This window comes from Danio aesculapii, chromosome 7 (assembly GCF_903798145.1).
Source record: "Danio aesculapii chromosome 7, fDanAes4.1, whole genome shotgun sequence".
In the NCBI taxonomy this organism is placed as follows: domain Eukaryota; kingdom Metazoa; phylum Chordata; class Actinopteri; order Cypriniformes; family Danionidae; genus Danio; species Danio aesculapii.
The window spans coordinates 46579353-46596988 of record NC_079441.1 but is presented as its reverse complement, the minus strand read 5'-3'; the positions used below and the strand labels follow the sequence as shown (position 1 = coordinate 46596988).

General features: G+C 34.2%; 1 protein-coding gene across 1 annotated transcript in view; it reads left to right on the top strand.

Moving 5' to 3' along the window:
• The window catches only part of si:ch211-186j3.6 (neural-cadherin), a 440558-nt gene that overhangs the window by 156295 nt on the left and 266627 nt on the right, over window positions 1-17636 (top strand). The window contains 2 exon segments of the mRNA XM_056462007.1: window positions 8975-9179; window positions 16736-16847. Coding sequence (XP_056317982.1) covers window positions 8975-9179; window positions 16736-16847 — 317 coding nt within the window.

Genomic DNA, 17636 nt, shown 5'->3' with positions numbered 1-17636 from the left:
AATAATGATCTTTGACTATGTCAGGCTACTGTGATATGCATTAAAGATGCATGAACATCAGAACTTTGGTCTGCAGTATAGACAGCCCTCAGTGGCTAACCATGCATTACAACAGGTAATATATATCATAAAAGCCTCATTTTTAAAAAAAAATCATGGTCTCACATGTATATGTGATGATTAGACCTTTGATTATTGTATCTTTGTACAGTCTGCGCTAATTGTGTAGCATTTTGATATTACATGAGTCATTCTGATGTGGCTTCGGGGAAGAATGATTAGCCCTGCGCTACGCAGATGTATTAAATCAGGTTTCGCCATGTAGAAAATGATTCTAATTCCATGTGGAATAAGTGCCTATTACATGTACATCCACTTATGGCAGCTGCATGCCATTAAATATGCAATGCATGTTGCGTTTTGTTTTTCGCTCACACACACCTGAGATTGCACCATATTGTTGCTTTTATTAAACTTGGCTTGGCAACCGCCACTGAATCTTTCCCCGAACTGGGTTGGCTTCATCCATAGCTATGCGAAGATCCGGTTAGCTAGCTAATGTCAGGATAAGTATATTGCTCATGGCACCAAAATGGGGTGACGTTAATCTTACCCACAAACGCTGTGGTCTCTGCCAGACAGCTGAGGCAGAACAAGCCAACAGGCGAACTCTGCCAATGGGAAAGGACTTGTAATAGCAATAATACCTGAAAGGAAGTCACATTTACCTTTGTTCATCTGCCTGTCTGCCGCTAAGCTTCTTTGGGATTACGCAAATACATTTACGTCAATCTTGACTGTTTGACTGCGTGATTATCATAATGCTACCCTTTATTTCCTAGTGCCTGAATGTATCAAGAAACATGGTAAATTATAAAGTAAAAAAGCTTCCATCAATGAGTTATCATTTCAAGTTTTATTTTGTATTATTCCTACTCTGAAATCTTCTTTAATACAAGGTTTGAGTTAATTACGCACATCAAATGTTACTGTATATGCAGCAGTGGCCAAAACGCGATGTCAAGCCAAGAAAAATCATACTTCACCCTTTATACAGACATATTGATGCTATGCTGATGAATATTTGCTCTGTGTGTGCTTTCTAATGTGTGCAGAGGTGTTTTGGGGAGAGTAAAAGCTTTGTATATGTTTTAGTTGTTTCTTTAGTGATAGTCGAGGTGGGGATGCAACGATTATAGATTTTGGCTGTACGATTGTAGTCTGAGAAATAATCACGGCTTCATGGTTTTCACAATTATTATGCATTCATTCATTTCAAAACACTACTAGTTTAGAAAATCACATGAAATCTCCTTATATTTGACATTGTTATTTATGTTACATGTTATTTATTGCTGATCAGCTAGCAATCAATACAGCACATAGTGATGTTAAAAACAAACAATAGTCCTTTGTCTCTTTGTGCTTAAAAATAAGTGAAATTTTTTGACATTTAAAAATAAGTAATACTTTTACACTGAAAATAAATGACAGAACAATTAATTAATAAATAAATAAAATAAGAATAAATAAAAAAAAATGTATTTGTCTAATGCAGGGCTTGAAATTACCTTTTTAACTTGGTAGCACCGGTGCTGCGAACTTCAAAAATTTAGGTGCACCAGAAAAAAATTTGGCGCTCCCGCCAAAAATGAATGAGCACCACTGAAAATTGAACATTAACAGATTTATTCTATTTGAAAACAACATAAATCAGGACTAACATAAACCAGAAACAGCTATCTAACTAACTCTGTTATGAATTACTGATATTTGCATGATAATTCCACAATGAATGTATAATAAATAAAAAAATATTAAATTTTAATAATTAATAACGAAAATGACAATAGTAACAATGAATTACATTTGTCATTTTCATGCTGCCTTGAATGTGCTTGAATGTGAGTTATCTGCTATAAAAAGTCCTACTGTTACATTATGAAAATAAATCTATGGTTTGCATCAAAAATGCATTGCAGTGCACTATTCTATTTATATGCATGTCAATTGAATAAACAAAAAGAACGGACAAAAGAAAGGAAGAAAAGTCTCACTTTTACCAAAGTTTGGTTTTGGTTTGTGCCATTTTAAATGCACAGTCTGCAACATTCACCACATGGTCGCTCTCATCGGCACTTTTATTTGTAACTTTAGCTGGGTTTGCAAACCTGTGCAGCCTACTTTTCATTGTGTCTTCCACAAACTTCAGCTGTTTGCATTTCGCGAGGTCACAAAAGCTCCCTGTCTGCTCAACCAGGAGCGCCTGGAAAGCATGAGTGCATTGCGTCGTGTACGCGTCCTTCCATTGGAAATAACAAATAGCCGCAGTAATAGTTAATTCAGTGTGCGTGGTTATTAGTCTCGGTGTACAAGTTTGGAAATTTAAACTAGTGCACAGTTGGCTAGACAAAGTTAGTTGCAGCAGTTTTGTTCGGTGTTGAGAAGCTTTTACGAATATTTAACTGTGACCAATTAAAGCGTGTTAATAGGGAAACCAGTTAATCATTGCATCCCTAAGCTGAGGTCAATGTTCAGTAGAAACTGCCAATTCTTTTTATATGCATGTCAATTTAATAAACAAAAAGAACAAACAAAATACAGGAAGAAACGTCTCACTTCTACCAAAGTTTTGGTTTCAGTTTGTATAATTTTAAATGCGCAGTCTGCACCATTCACCACATGATCGCTCTCATCTGCGCTTTTATTTGTAACTTTAGGTGGGTTTGCAAACCTGTGTAGCCTACTTTTCGTTGCGTCTTTCACAAACTTCAGCCGTTTGCATTTCCCATGGTAACAAAACCTCCCTGTCTTCTCAACTGGGTGCGCCTGGATAGCCTGAGCGTGTTGCGTCGTTTTGTTCTTTGCAGAAGCGCGTTTTGTGAAGCTTTTGCGAATAATTAAAGTGAGGTTAATAGTGAAACCGGTAAACCGTTGCATCACTAAGTTGAGGTCAATGTTCAGTAGAAGCTGCCAATGAAGAAATTACATTATAATAGCTAATTAAAGTTTAGTAACTCTGTATACTTTTATTTTTTATTTTTTTGCCTTTTTTGGACAACATTTTTGTCATTTAAAAACCTTTATCAAGTTTGTATATTTATGGTTTAATAAAACTTTTGGAGTCGGATATGATATTCTGTGCCATTTTTTGGCAGCTACTCTATAACAGTGTCTATTGTTAGCTCCTTACAAAAAAAACAATCGTAAGCCCTATTCAGATGAGACTAGTTTTCCAGTGGGTCATTAGTGAAATCTGTGTTCTTTCATAGAAATACTTTGCAGTTTTAATCCTGTCCAAATTTGCCAAGACTATGTTTTTTGCACACAACTGCTGTAATAATTCCAGAGAAAATTACCTTACAAGCTCAGTGATCCTCTGGGAACTCTAATCCTGTCCAAATGCGATTGTCTGTGATTGCCACCAATGATTTTTTTTTTATATTTAAAAATAAATAAATAAATACAATCAAAAGGCAGATTGTGTAAACTGTTAAGGATAGCTAGATTACTGGTCTATATTTATGCACTCATAAAATAATGTGTTGAATCGAAACCCTTAAAAATTCTACATAGTTTCATTACAAAAAAAAAAACAAAAAAACACAAGACATGATTGTTGTAAATAAACAAAGGTAGAAAGGTAGGTAAACAAGTTGTCTATGTTTTGCTATACAAAACTTAACCGTGCTTATATCAAAAACTATCAATTTGCCAAAAGGTTATTGATTATTAATCAATTGTTTATTTCATTGGGTTTATCACAAGTACCTAGTTATAGCATAATACATATTTAAGCAGACTATTTCTCAGTCTTGAACTCAGTTTTCAATTGCATAAAATGCTTTTTCTCCCTCAAAACATTACACATAACTCTTCATTCATTCATTCATTCATTCATTCATTCAGTTTCTTTTCAACTTTATTAAAAAGGGGTCACCACAGCAGAATAAACTTCCAACTTATCCCGCATATGGTTTACGCAGCGGATGCCCTTCCAGCCACAACCCAACACCGGGAAACACCCACACACTCTTCACACACATAAATTACAGCCAAAACCCACGCTAACACAGGGAGAACATGCAAACTCCACAGAGAAATGCCAAATGATCCAGCTGGGTCTCGAACCAGTGACCTTCTTGCTGTGAGGTTATCGTCCTACCCACTGCACCAATGTGACGCCCATTACACACAATTCTCTAAAAAACAAACCTCTATCAGGAGTTGACTTGCTTTTTTCCAAACACAACCAATCAAAATGCTACACTTATTCACCAGGTCACACATGCACACACACACACACACACACACACCCACACACACACACACACACACACACACACACACACACACACACTCCTCAAATGTGGATAACCAAATTCCATAACTGATCACTAACCAATGACTCTTTTACTGCAGTATAGGCATATAAATAGGTCAAAGGCAGTTCTGGCCCCCCAAAAATAATAATAAAACATAAAAAATCATATCTTGTAGTTTTGTACCTACCCACATAATAACCTTATCCTAAAATTCTAAATGTCATAAAAAAAGATTAGAGGAATTCTCCTCAGCCTGATGCTGAAAAGTGTATGAAGGTCCACCCTATTCCCACATGAAGCTTCTCCAGGATATACCATATAAGTGTACATGGGATATCCTAGGGTTGAATGACTTAATCTAATAGAAGTTGACTTTTATGTTATCAAAGTCAAGTTGATGTCAACTAGTCGGTGGTGACATCATCAATAAAACACAAGATGCAAATGTTTTGCGATTTGCCACAATTTGCAATTTATTTGCAGGAATACATTCACATGCTCAGACAAAAACAATGCAACATTACCAATGACTGATTTTAGTGCAAATTAAATGCACTGTCAAAACTTTAATCTCATTAATAATGAAACATTAGCACCCGGGCTAATTTTACTGATAAATAAATCCAGTCAACGCATTGATCGCTGCACTTTCTAAGAATGTAACAATAACAGATATTTTAGTTCATAAGTAATGCATACATCCTCAGCACACAGATTCATGTGAAGTTATTCATAACAACAGGATGCACTAAAGACAAAGACTATAACGTTAAGCCTTATTACACTGTCAGAGACTTGCTCATGCACATATTTTATTGCAATGATCATGCGGGCTAGAAAGTTACTCAAAATCCTGCTCAAGTTGGGCATTTTTCATAGTTACTGGCTCATCTTGGTTATCAAACATCTCTTCACTGCACATCTTTACCGCGTTCGTTCACCAGGGATGATATTTACACATGCTGTGAAGTTTGTCACACCTCCGCGGCTGCGCACTTCATGGTTTCTGTGCGCTTCATGGTTCATTCACAAAATGGCTGTTTCTCAATTCCAACAATGCAGAGAACGGACTTACATTCTTGTGGACACCGGTCTTGCCAAATTACCTTGAAAGAACGAACTTGGGTGTCCACAGAGAACGCGTCCTGTGAGAAATGAGATGCTGCATTCTTCCTTCCCTGGTACTTCCTGATGGTCACATGACCTTCACACATTTTTAATGGAAAACTATTTAAGCATTACAAAATTCATACGAGTTAATGTTTTTCAACTTTTCACAATATATACTATTCATAAAAAGCTTACAAATATGCGTCGCACAATACAAATAAAACAGATTTTAATACGATATTTAGCAAATAAACACCCTTAATGTGTTTATGCCTTTATCAATGTTTTATGTTTTACTTTCACCATCTCATTTAGGGAAGCTCCTGAGGTTAATAAGTTATTTCTCCGAACTCCGAAAAAAATCTATATAAAATGCTGCTCTTCCCACCTCCTTATTCAGCCGCAATGAGTTCTGGGACTTCTCGAGCGAGTTCGGCGCTCAAGTCTGCATCGATGCATCCTTGATATCAAGAACAAATCTGGGAACTTTTACGTGTCCTCTGTTCTTGCGGTCTTGAGTTTTGGAACTGATCTTTGGCAGACGATGATGAGGTTACATGAAAACACAAGGACGCAAGATCGCTAAAGAACGCATATTGAGAAACAATTGAGCCTATAGGTCAGAATCTACGCTTCGCAGATAGCAACAACCAATCACATTACTTTCCAGTGTTGCGTAAACGTGATCGGCTAGCATCTGCTCTGGGGTATTTGCATGGAGCGACCTAACTGGCATCTGTTTGATGATATAAAGCTCACTCAAAGTTCATGTGAATCTTTGACGCTGACATAAGAAAAATATAAGATTAAAAAAATTACTTTAAATAATCTGAGTGCAGTTTCATTCAGTGAGCCACCTTCATGTGTAAAGCTGTCATGTAGTTCAGGTCAAACTACGTGATCTGCGCAGATCTCTAGTATATCCAAACATTTATTATTATGAACGAAGGGTTTGCCAGTTGATGCATGTGTGTATGGCATTTTGAATACAGTGTTACATTTTGAAGGACATGTAAAGCATTTTGAATTTTGTGTGAGCAGTTTTAGGAATTGTGTGTGACACTGATTTGAAAATGTGTGTAAGCATTTGGAAAAAAAAACTGTGATGAATTGTACTTTTAAAATTTACTTTAATGTGTCAGAATACCTGGAAATGAATGACAGAAGTACAAAACAGAACCTTCCAGCTTTGTACTCTAATGAACGTTGTCTTGTTGCCTTATTGCCTTATTAGCCCTGTTTGAAGTCACCTTGAAGTCACCCAAAAATGAGGTTTTCATTCAGGTTATCATTCAGAATGACTCAAAAGTAACAAATGTGATTTTATAATAAGTATCACCAGATAAAATTCCATAAATTTGTTCATTATTTGCATTTTAAATGCAGTCAGCACTTTCAAATTATATCTTATTGTTACTGCATACGTGTAAATGTTTGTGCATGTTAGGAGTAAGACCACACATTGTCAAATGCTATGATTTAATATATGTAAATTGAACATTACCCCATACAAATGATTACTTAAGTGTTAGAATAATCAGCTGTAATGATCTCTCTGCTTACTGTGTTTGTAAATATTTGCGTTTTGCTCTCTTTGATAATGCTTGGATGTCATAAAAATTACATTGACATACTTTAATTGCTGGGTTTTATGTTTTTGCAGATGCTATAGTTTAAGCATTTGTCATGTTTTAACTCAGTGAGTATGAAACAATGTGAACGGAAGTGATAATAACAGTGATCAGTTAAACAGATACACCTTCAATGAAAATCGAAATGGAGGATTTTTTTGTTCTAAGTGAGAGATATCCAATCTGTCATTGTTGATGTGAAAAAAACAAAACCTTTTCCATTTCCACTGGCTTCTTTAGAATTTCTGTTTTCCTTCATGCATTTGTTAACCCGAGCTGTATGTACTTTGGTCCTATAAATTGTGGTAGCAAATTGTTTATTGTGATTTTCCACAGGATCAATCAACCTGTGGTAAATTTCTTTCCTGCTGTATCAATTTCCATTTGATTTTACATCGTTTTCTCAACAGACAGTCGCTCAATTACTCACAGTTGCTTTGCAAGTGATTGTAACTAAATGCATGTGAATATACTGCATTCAACCTTGACCAGTTTCTTTGAGTGAAACGGATGTCCAGATGAGCTCTTACAAAAAACAAAAACAAAATAAACCCAGACGTTTATTTAATTTAATGAAATATACTAAAGTAATGTTGAAGTATATGTATTTATGTATACTTCATGTAAAACAGGGGTACCCAAACTTTTTCGTATGAAGGGACTAAAACCATATATATATATATATATATATATATATATATATATATATATATATATATATATATATATATATATATATATATATATATAATGAAATTTTAGTTCCATCAAATGTTTCAAAAGCAACCCAACAACTGTAAAGCTCAGCATTTTAACTGTTAAGCTCAGAGATTGCAAACTTAAGGATGAGTTATCGCATGTTGTTTTCTGTTAAGAAAGTTCAAACATGTAATTTAGTCTAGGACTAGGCTGAAGCATTGTCTCAAAAAACAGAGGAGAATGTGATGGGGTAAAGTAAAGTAAAGTGCACGGTGGCTCAGTGGTTAGCACTGTTGCCTCACAGCAAGAAGGTTGCCAGTTCGAGTCTCGGCTGAACCAGTTGGCATTGCTGTGTGAAGTTTTCATGTTCTCCCTTGTGGGTTTCTCCCACAGTCCAAAGACATGCGCAAGAGGTGAATTGGGTAAATAAAATTGAGTGTATGTTTGTGTGAATACGAGTGTATATGGGTGTTTCCCAGTAATGGGTTGCAGCTGGAAGGGCATCCACTGTGTAAAACATATGCTGGAATTGTTCCCATGCTGGACCCCTGATAAATAAGGGAATAACCTGAAGGAATATGAATGAATGAATTAATGAATTAACATGAATGTATTGTATATCGTATAAGACGTGTACATAGAATACATAATTGTAGTTTTTAGTATATGTCAATGAACAAACATAAGCCGTATAGTGCAATTTTAAGTATATTTCTGAGAAGTATACCTGAAGTGTTTCAGCGAAGTACTTAAAAAGTAGACTGAAAAAATACTCTCTTATTTTTTAAAAAGTTTAAAACAAGTACAGTAATAGCACACTTGAATAAACTCATAAGGGAGCTCAAATGTCCTTGGTGCACTGATAAGTTTATTTCATTTATTTATTTAATATTTATTTAAAGTTGGCATGAACTGATGCTGACTTTAATATAGTGACATATTTCCAGTTGAAAGATTGAATAGAAGTTAATGGTCTAAAAGAACTGGTTAGGGATATTCTCCCCAATCTGTCAAACAAAGAATTAATGACGATTTTCAGATATCCAAGATCCCTTTTTTCTGGATAACTTCACCTCAAGATTAACAATGTTTGCTAACACAAAGATAAATAGTATCAATTTTGATTTCATGAGGGCAATAATGCTTGCTTGCTTGTGTAACACCATTTTCAAAATAATAGTCACACTGTCTCTTTCTTTTCTCACCCAGCTTTCTAGTCACTCCTGCGGTGTCCTTCCAAAAGCAGCCAGTGACGTACAGCCTGCTCATCAATCCCAGTAGTCTTTTCAGCATCCAGCCTGAGACGGGGGAGATCAGTCTGACTCGCACTATAGACTATGAGAGCGATCAGCACCGCTACCTGCTGCTGGTGAGGGCCAGTGAGAACCAGGACAGTCTGAGTAGTGCTGCTGAGGTGAGTGCTGGCGTTGTAGGTGAACACAAACACTGGAGCATGCTCTAGATCAGAGGTGCCCAAACTTTTCTTATGAAGGGCCAAAAACTAAACTTGATTTAGTCTAGTGGGCCAGATGTAAATATAGTTGCCATGGGTAATTTACTAATTCTTTTAATAAAATTTTAAAATAACTAGAAAACATTGCTTTATGTTACTAATACTATTTTTATATTACAAATTTTATACTAATTACTTACTAATTTTAATTAATAACTTACTAATTTAATATTACTAATAATAACTAATACAGTTTTTTATTTATAATAAACTTATTACAGTAAAAAACAAAAAACAATCTCATTTATAACAGAGTGGAGTTATACTAGTTTTTGCCTTGATTTGCTCTCCGGTGTCTTCTGCATAGTCCTCTATCCATCGAGTGACAGAAAACTCAGATTCATTTACAATATTTAATTTCAGTTCACTTTTTTGTAGTTCATCAATAAAATGCCCCAACCTTCTCCATCATTCCCATATTCAGATTTTTAAAACAACAGGAGAGTTAAACATCTTTTAACTGGAAAGTTTCTTGTTAGTTTATTTTATTTTATTTTATTTTATTTTATTTTATTTTATTTTATTTTATTTTATTTTATTTTATTTTATTTATTTTATTTTATTTTATTTTATTTTATTTTATTTTATTATTTATTTCACACATTTTTATCTTTATGATGTAGTGTTTATTTCAACAAATTGATGTCTGGTGGTGCAGTTGCAGATGTAATTAATGAATTGAATAAAAGAATAAAGTTTTAAACAATTTATAAATACTAATAAGTAAATTTTATTACTACTACCTTTTATATTTCTTAAAATTGTGAAGATTTACAGTGTTAAAACTGTTATTGCTCTGTTGCTAAATAGATTGTAAAGAGATTAACCTTTGTGCACTGTTCAAATTTACTACCCTTGTATTATGTTCGGGATGAAAACATCCACAAAATTACACTGCGGTAAAAATGCATTAGATTAATATTTTATTCTTTTTCTTTTTGCATAAATCTGTTAATCAACCTCAGTCTTGATCAAAACTACTAAATGGTTAAAAAATTACAGGATTTTAACTCTTTAATTGCTAAGATCACAAATGATTTGGTGAAAAAAACAGACAACATGAGGTATGTTTTAATATAAAAAGTAATTGTGGACTGGATTATTTATTATTTTTTTTTACCTTTTATCACAGTCTTGGACAAGTGAACAGCATTGGATTTGATGCATTGTTAGATTTAAAAATTTTCTCTATAATTTACTGTTGGTGGCTGTTTTTGCCCCATTGACTTCCATTATACCCACATTTGATGGTGCACAAATACACCATAAACAATCTTTGTTTTTGTTTACTCCATGTAGTTCTGAGAGCTGAGATGCATATTTAGATTTTCTCAAACGATAAAAGGTTAAAAAAAGAAATCCAGTCTACAATTACTTTTATATTGAAAATACATCATTTTGACTGTTTTTTTCACCAGATCAGTGACGTCATTTTTGAACTTGACAATTAACGAGTTTAATTCAGTGGATGTTTTTATCCCAAACATTGACAAAACGGTAGTAAATTTGAGTGTATCGTTGAGTTTTTTAAAAACTTCAAAGCATTTTCTCAAAATACGTGGCAAAATAAGATGTGTCACCGAAAATCATTCTGCTAGCGGTGTCACAGAAAAGAGTTTATGTTATCATTTACTATTGACTTCAGTTGATCCAAACCTAAATGAGTTTCTTTCTTCTGTTAAACATAAATTAAAATATTTTGAGCAATGTTACTAATAAGATCCTAAACATTGGCTTGACAGTTTCAAATACAGTTGAAGTCAGAATTATTAGCCTTCTGGAGAAAGTCCTATTTGTTTCATATTGGCTAGAATAAAAGCAGTTTTAAATTTTTTTATGAACCATTTTAAGGTTAAAAATTATTAGCCAATTAAGATATATTTTTCGACTGTCTACAGAACAAACCATCGTTATACAATAACTTGTCTAATTACCCTAGCCTGCAGTTAACCTAATTAATCTAGTTAAGCCTTTAAATGTCACTATAAGCTGTATAAAAGTGTCTTGAAAAATATCTAGTCAAATATTATTTACTGTCATCATGGCAAAGATAAAATAAATCAGTTATTAAAGGTGAGTTGTTAAAACTATTATGTTTAGAAATGTGTAGAAAAAACCTTCTCTAAACAGAAATTGGGGAAAAAATGAACTGGGGGGGTGGGGGGTAATAATTCAGGGGGCTAATAATTCTGACTTCAACTGTATGTTAGTTTTGAGTTCAACTAAAGTAAGAAAATGAGCAATTCTGCAAAATAGTAAAGTTCAATAATAGCTTCTTTTTTTGGCTGAACTTTTTTCTCTTTAATTTGATCATTTTCTGTCATGTGACCACCTTAAAAAAGTTCGGAACATGGTACATTATCTCTTGGTTATTATGTTGAATAGCTTTGTTACTTCCAAGAGTAAAATTTAATTTATAAAAGGGGATTGTTTGCTCAAAATGTAATGTTTAGTAGTGAAACATTGTGCCAAAGTAAATTCAACAGTATGTCAGTTTTCACTGCAATAGCAAATGTATGGAGAAATGATGATTTAAGATACCAAGATAAACAACTGTTTATATTGTCTATCATGTTTATATTGTCTATCATCCAAAGAATGTATCTATTTGTTATTACCATTAATATTTTAATCCAATAATGATTATAAAGACATACTGTACAAAGAGAGAGAGAGAGTTAAAGAGGAATAATTTTGTTTTGAAAGCAGGGTCATACTGCAGCTACTGCATATTAGACCAGCAAAATTCCCCTTGTCCCAACTAGCCAAACACAGCTGTCTGAATAAACAGTTTCATACAGAGAGATATTGCTGATTTGCGAACTCCCAGCATTGCAGCATGAATAAATTATGCGGCTAGGGTGTTATAATCGTATTGTTTTACCACTTGCTGACTTTATTTTGTTGTTTATTGCATTTTTGTTATTGTTTGATCATCACAGCTTGTTGTTGCTTGGTGTTGTTAAGAAGGCGTCATTTTACTTGTCCATATTTGCAGAATTTCACTGATTGATGTCTGTGTGTTAAGCATTGGGGGGTTTGCAGTTATGTAGAAATCTATATTTTAAACTAATAATGAATAACTTCTTATCATTTGAACCTTAAATCTGTAACTCCTCTTTTAGTTAAGGCAAAATATCCACAATATGTATGCCCTGTACTGAGGAAATGGTCATTTTGAGTGGAAAAGCTAAACAAGAGTGTTGTGGCACTGTAGGGGATGCTAGGGCAACAATTTAGCTGAAATCAAAGAGATGGCCAGCAGTCCCGTTCCTGCCTCTTACAGTTACATTCCCCTGGAGGATGCAGTCTTGCCTCATCTCAACTTGATCTGGCTGCTCAGTGATCCATACATCTGTCCTGGCCTGAGGCGGGCCAGCCAAAAATCCCCACTATTAGTTCAGGAATGTCACAAAACAATGCAGGCTACAGTGTGTCTAACTGCAGATGGGGAGCAAGAGGCCATGCAGACAAAAAAACAGACACAAAGACAGACACGCTTGAGATGTACGTTGTCCAAAGAGATATCTGCCTGTTGGTTTATCTGGCACAAAGCAGCTTACTCTCATCCTGAAGTTTTTGAGACCTTAAACACCTGTGTTAAAGCACCTGCTGACAACAAACTAACTAAAAGCACGGTTTAAAATGATATAATTAACAATGTGCAAAACAAGCAAGCTTTGAATCATTAATTATGTTGGCCCATTTAGTCACAGTATTTAGGGTTCTCACAGATAGGGAAAACCTGGGAATATTTTTAAAAGGCATATAAAACGGATGTTTTTTTTTCCTACACTGTAAAAATATGTATATTTTTAAATAATCTCAACTTGCATTGAATTTATTTTATTTTTTTAAGCAAAACTGTTAACGAATCTTTATCTTTATGATGCAGTGTTTATGTCAGCAAATGTATGTCTGCTGGTGCAGGTATATATTACATTCATTAATTGAATAAATGAATAAAGTTTTAATTTATAAATACTAATGTCAATGTCAATTTTATTATTACTACCTTTTATATTTGTTAAAATTGTAAACATGTATTAGTGTTAACTCATATAGCTGTGTTGCTAAATAGATTCTAAAAAGATGAGTGAATTAAACATTTCACAGAAATGAAAAGAATGACATCGATTACTCTTGACTTTGGTTGATCCAAACCTAAATGAGTTTCTTTCTCCTGTTAAACATAAATGAAAATATTTTGAGGTTTGTTGCTAAAAAGATCCTAAACATTGACTTTGTTCCATATATGTTAGTTAATTATTCTAATCATCTCAACTTGCATTAAACAAACTGTCGAAAAATGATTAATTTAACTTTGTATAACTAAAAAAGGAACTTAAGATAAGTTCAAATAACAAAAATGAACTTGCTGTCATGACTTTTTTTGTTCATCATTCCACAACAATCAATCAAAATAATAATAAAAAGAAAATCTATAAAACATGCCATAACATAAGTGTCAAGATCACGAGCAATCGTAACTTTATAGATCGCTGGATCTGTTTCACAATACCTATGGACTACAAATCCGCCATTCATGGACTACATTTTCATACATGCACTCCATTCACAAACACACATGCTTCCTCAATTTCACTGATTACACTTGCACCACCTGAGGATTGTCAAAGACTGATTACACACACTATTTAAGCAGCACACACACTCACTTCCCTGGCCGAGTCTTGTTTAAGTGACAATTCAACGTATTCTCCTTAGTCTTGTTTCGCCGTGTTTTAATCTTTGCCTGGTTTACCGTGTTACAATAAGTTTGTTTAGAATAAAGCTTCACTGCGTATGATAGTGTTTTTGTGTGACATAAGTGTGAATTCCTCTGGGTTTTATCAATGAATCAAATTAGTTTTCATTTTGATTCGATTTAAATCTCGAGTTGTTTCCAGAGTCTTTATTTGGTTCAGTGAATTTAGTTTTAATACAAATGCTATTGGTATGTATTAAAGTGAATAGTGAAAATCAGTTTACAAATGGATAATTACAAATGGGTACAATATGATAATAGATAATTAATTTAAGGAAATTAAGAGCCTCAGAGCTGTGTATTAAACATGTTTATTACTGTATAAGTGCATCAAATATATTAAAACAGAAATCCTCTCTCTATTTCAGATATTATTGATTAGTGCCCTTATGAATAAAATGCTTTGTCAAGTGTGTTATTTGAATACTTCTTTAAACTAAAAGTAAGAAAGTATACTTTCAGCCTACTTATCACAAAAGAAAATTTCAAATTGCACTTAAATATCCTTGATTAATACTGACAGAAAAATATTTTGTCTTTACTTGTTCGTTGACGCACTGTAAAACCTAAAAAGTTAAGGTAACTCAAACCATTTGAGGAAACTGAATGCAACAAAACATTTAAGTTCAAAAACTAATCCTAATGAGTACTGTGAACAAACCATTTGAGGAAACCTGTTGCTGCAAACCATTTGAGTAAAAAAAATAATCTATATGAGTACTGTGAACTTACTCCATTTAAGTTGAAGCAATGAGGTATTTAATTAACTCATTACCTTCAACACTGAGTTCAAAACTCTTTTCGAATCAGTAGAATTAACTTTCAGTCAATTTTGAGTTAACTACACCCAAGCAGTATTCAAGTTTACTTACAGTTATATTATTAATACATAGAATGAAGTAAGCTTAATATATACTTCAACATTACTTAAACATGCTTCATAAAATTAACTAAAGTATCTTCGTTTTCATGAACGTAGTCAGAATATGCAATTTAGCAGCCGAATTTTGTCACTCAATTGAATAGGCATTATCAGTGGTTATCAGTTGATAAATATGAGGAGGTTGGGGCATTCTGCGCCTACTAGTAGGCTCAGAAGGCTGTTATCATCCATCCACATCAGTTATAGATCACATACGGCTGCGACCAGACGTTAATGAGAATTATTTGTAATATTTATTACATTTCCCATTAATTGTATTTTATTAACATCTACCTCAACCACTACCCTAAACCCAACCATCACAGTAATGTAAAAACAGATCTGGATCTGGAGTCTTCTCTATTAGTATAGCTAATTAACCATGGGAATTATTTATATTATTTATTAAATTTCCCATTAATTGTATTTTATTAACGTCTACCCCAACCCTAAACCTAACCGTCACAGTAATGTAAAAACAGATCTGGATCTGGAGTCTTCTCTATTAGTATAGCTAATTAACCATGGGAATTATTTATATTATTTATTAAATTTCCCATTAATTGTATTTTATTAACGTCTACCCCAACCCTAAACCTAACCGTCACAGTAATGTAAAAACAGATCTGGATCTGGAGTCTTCTCTATTAGTATAGCTGATTAACCTTGTGGATGGATGATAACAGCCTTCTGAGCCTACAAGTAGGCGCAGAAGACCCCTACTGGCTCATATCTATCAGCTAATAACCACTGATAATGCCCATTCAATAAAGTGATCATTTTCAAATTTCAATTTTTGAGAGGGGCTAAATTGAATCATCATTGTGTTCCCAAATTCTATCAGTTGTTTCATCTCTGTTTTTAAACAGTGTCTTTTGGTTATTAGTTTCACTACCAACAGAATAATAAGAATGAAAGCTGTTCCTTATATCCACTTAAAGCAAACTATATAAAAGTGATTTGGACAGTTACTTAGATCACACAACTTTCCCTCAGGGATCTTGTCTTGCAGCTCTTCTTTTTTTTGACACCATCTAATACAAAGGCATTTTATTTCATGTAATTTTGGAAATGTGAGCTCTGATCATGCTTAAAATCTGACTAACATTGTTGACTGTGAACTGTTGTCACAATTTTGACCATTTTTGACTAGGTCTGTCTATTTTCATCTATCCAGTCTCTGAAATTGAAGTGAGTAGGTTATTAAAGTCACTTAGCAACTGCCGGGAAGCTTCTGCAACAGTGTCAGGCCAAAAGCACTCACACACAGTTTTTTTTTTTTTTCTCCTCCTCCAGACAGCAACTTTTCAGCTTAATTCAGTCTTATGGGAGGCATTAGGTGCCTCTTTCAGCTTCCCTGATGCTTTTGGAACAAATTGTGAAAGAGCTATAGCATGTGGTACTGGAGGATGTTTGAACTTTTGTGTTCAAATTCTGCGCTCCTTCAGAACTGCTGTATTTTCAGCCGCAGATGCTTGGTTATGTAAGAGCAAAACTGTTTGACACTAAATAATCTGCATTGAGGAAAGGCCAAGATAAAACAGGACGATGGTAATGTAGAGTGATAGCACATGGCCTTCATTGCTTGTTAAAATGAGATTTTTTGGCAAGGCTTTCATGAAAAGGCAGCCTTCTTGAGTCGGTGATGTGTTAAGTTACCAATAATAATTCATGAAGCAAGATATTGTGATCTGCCCATTTGTTGTGTTAAATTCTCACCCATCTATTTTTGTGCCTTCCGGCTTCTTTTCGCCTTGTTTCTCACAGGTGCGAGTGATCATCACAGACGAGAATGACTGCGTTCCAGAGTTCCTGCAGTCCATTTATAGCAAAGACGGTGTCCCAGAGACAGTCACGACCGCAACGTCACTCCTGCAGGGTAAGACTCTGGACCTGCACATCAACGCACCATAGATCTTTACCCACAGCTCCTCGCTGTGCATTTGCAATTAATTTAATAAAAAACCACAGTGAATTAATTTACAAAAGAAGATTTTAGCAAAAAAAAATGTTGATATTATGATATTTATATTAATTTAATAGATATAAATATTTAATGAAGGAATAAATATTTAATGAAGTAAATACATGATGCATTAATTTCTTTCTTGGCGGCACGGTGGCAAAAAGGTTGCTCGTTCGAGTCCCAGCTGGGTCAGTTGTCATATCAGTTTGCATGTTCTTCCCATGTTGGCATGGGTTTTTTCCGGGTGCTCTGGTTTCCCCCACAGTCCAAAGACATGTGGTGTAAGTGAATTGAATAAACTAAATTGGTCGTAGAGTATGAGTATAAATTGGTCGTAGTGTATGTGTGTGTGTGTGTGTGTGTGTGTGTGTGTGTGTGTGTGTGTGTGTGTGAGAGTGTGTATGGGTGTTTCCCAGTACTGGGTTGCAGCTGGAAGGGCATCCACTGTGTAAAGCGCATGCTGGAATAGTTGGTGGTTCATTCCGCTGTGCCGACCCTTGATAAATAAGAGACTAAGCTGAAAGATAATGAATGAATGAATGAATGAATGAATGAATGAATACATTTCTTTCTTCCTTTCTTTCTTTTTTTCTGTATGTATGTATGTATGTATGCATGTGGAACAGTTTTTACAGCAAAATTAAAGATTTTTATGACATTTATATATCATTTAACATTTGTAAAATACTAGTTAGAGTGCTG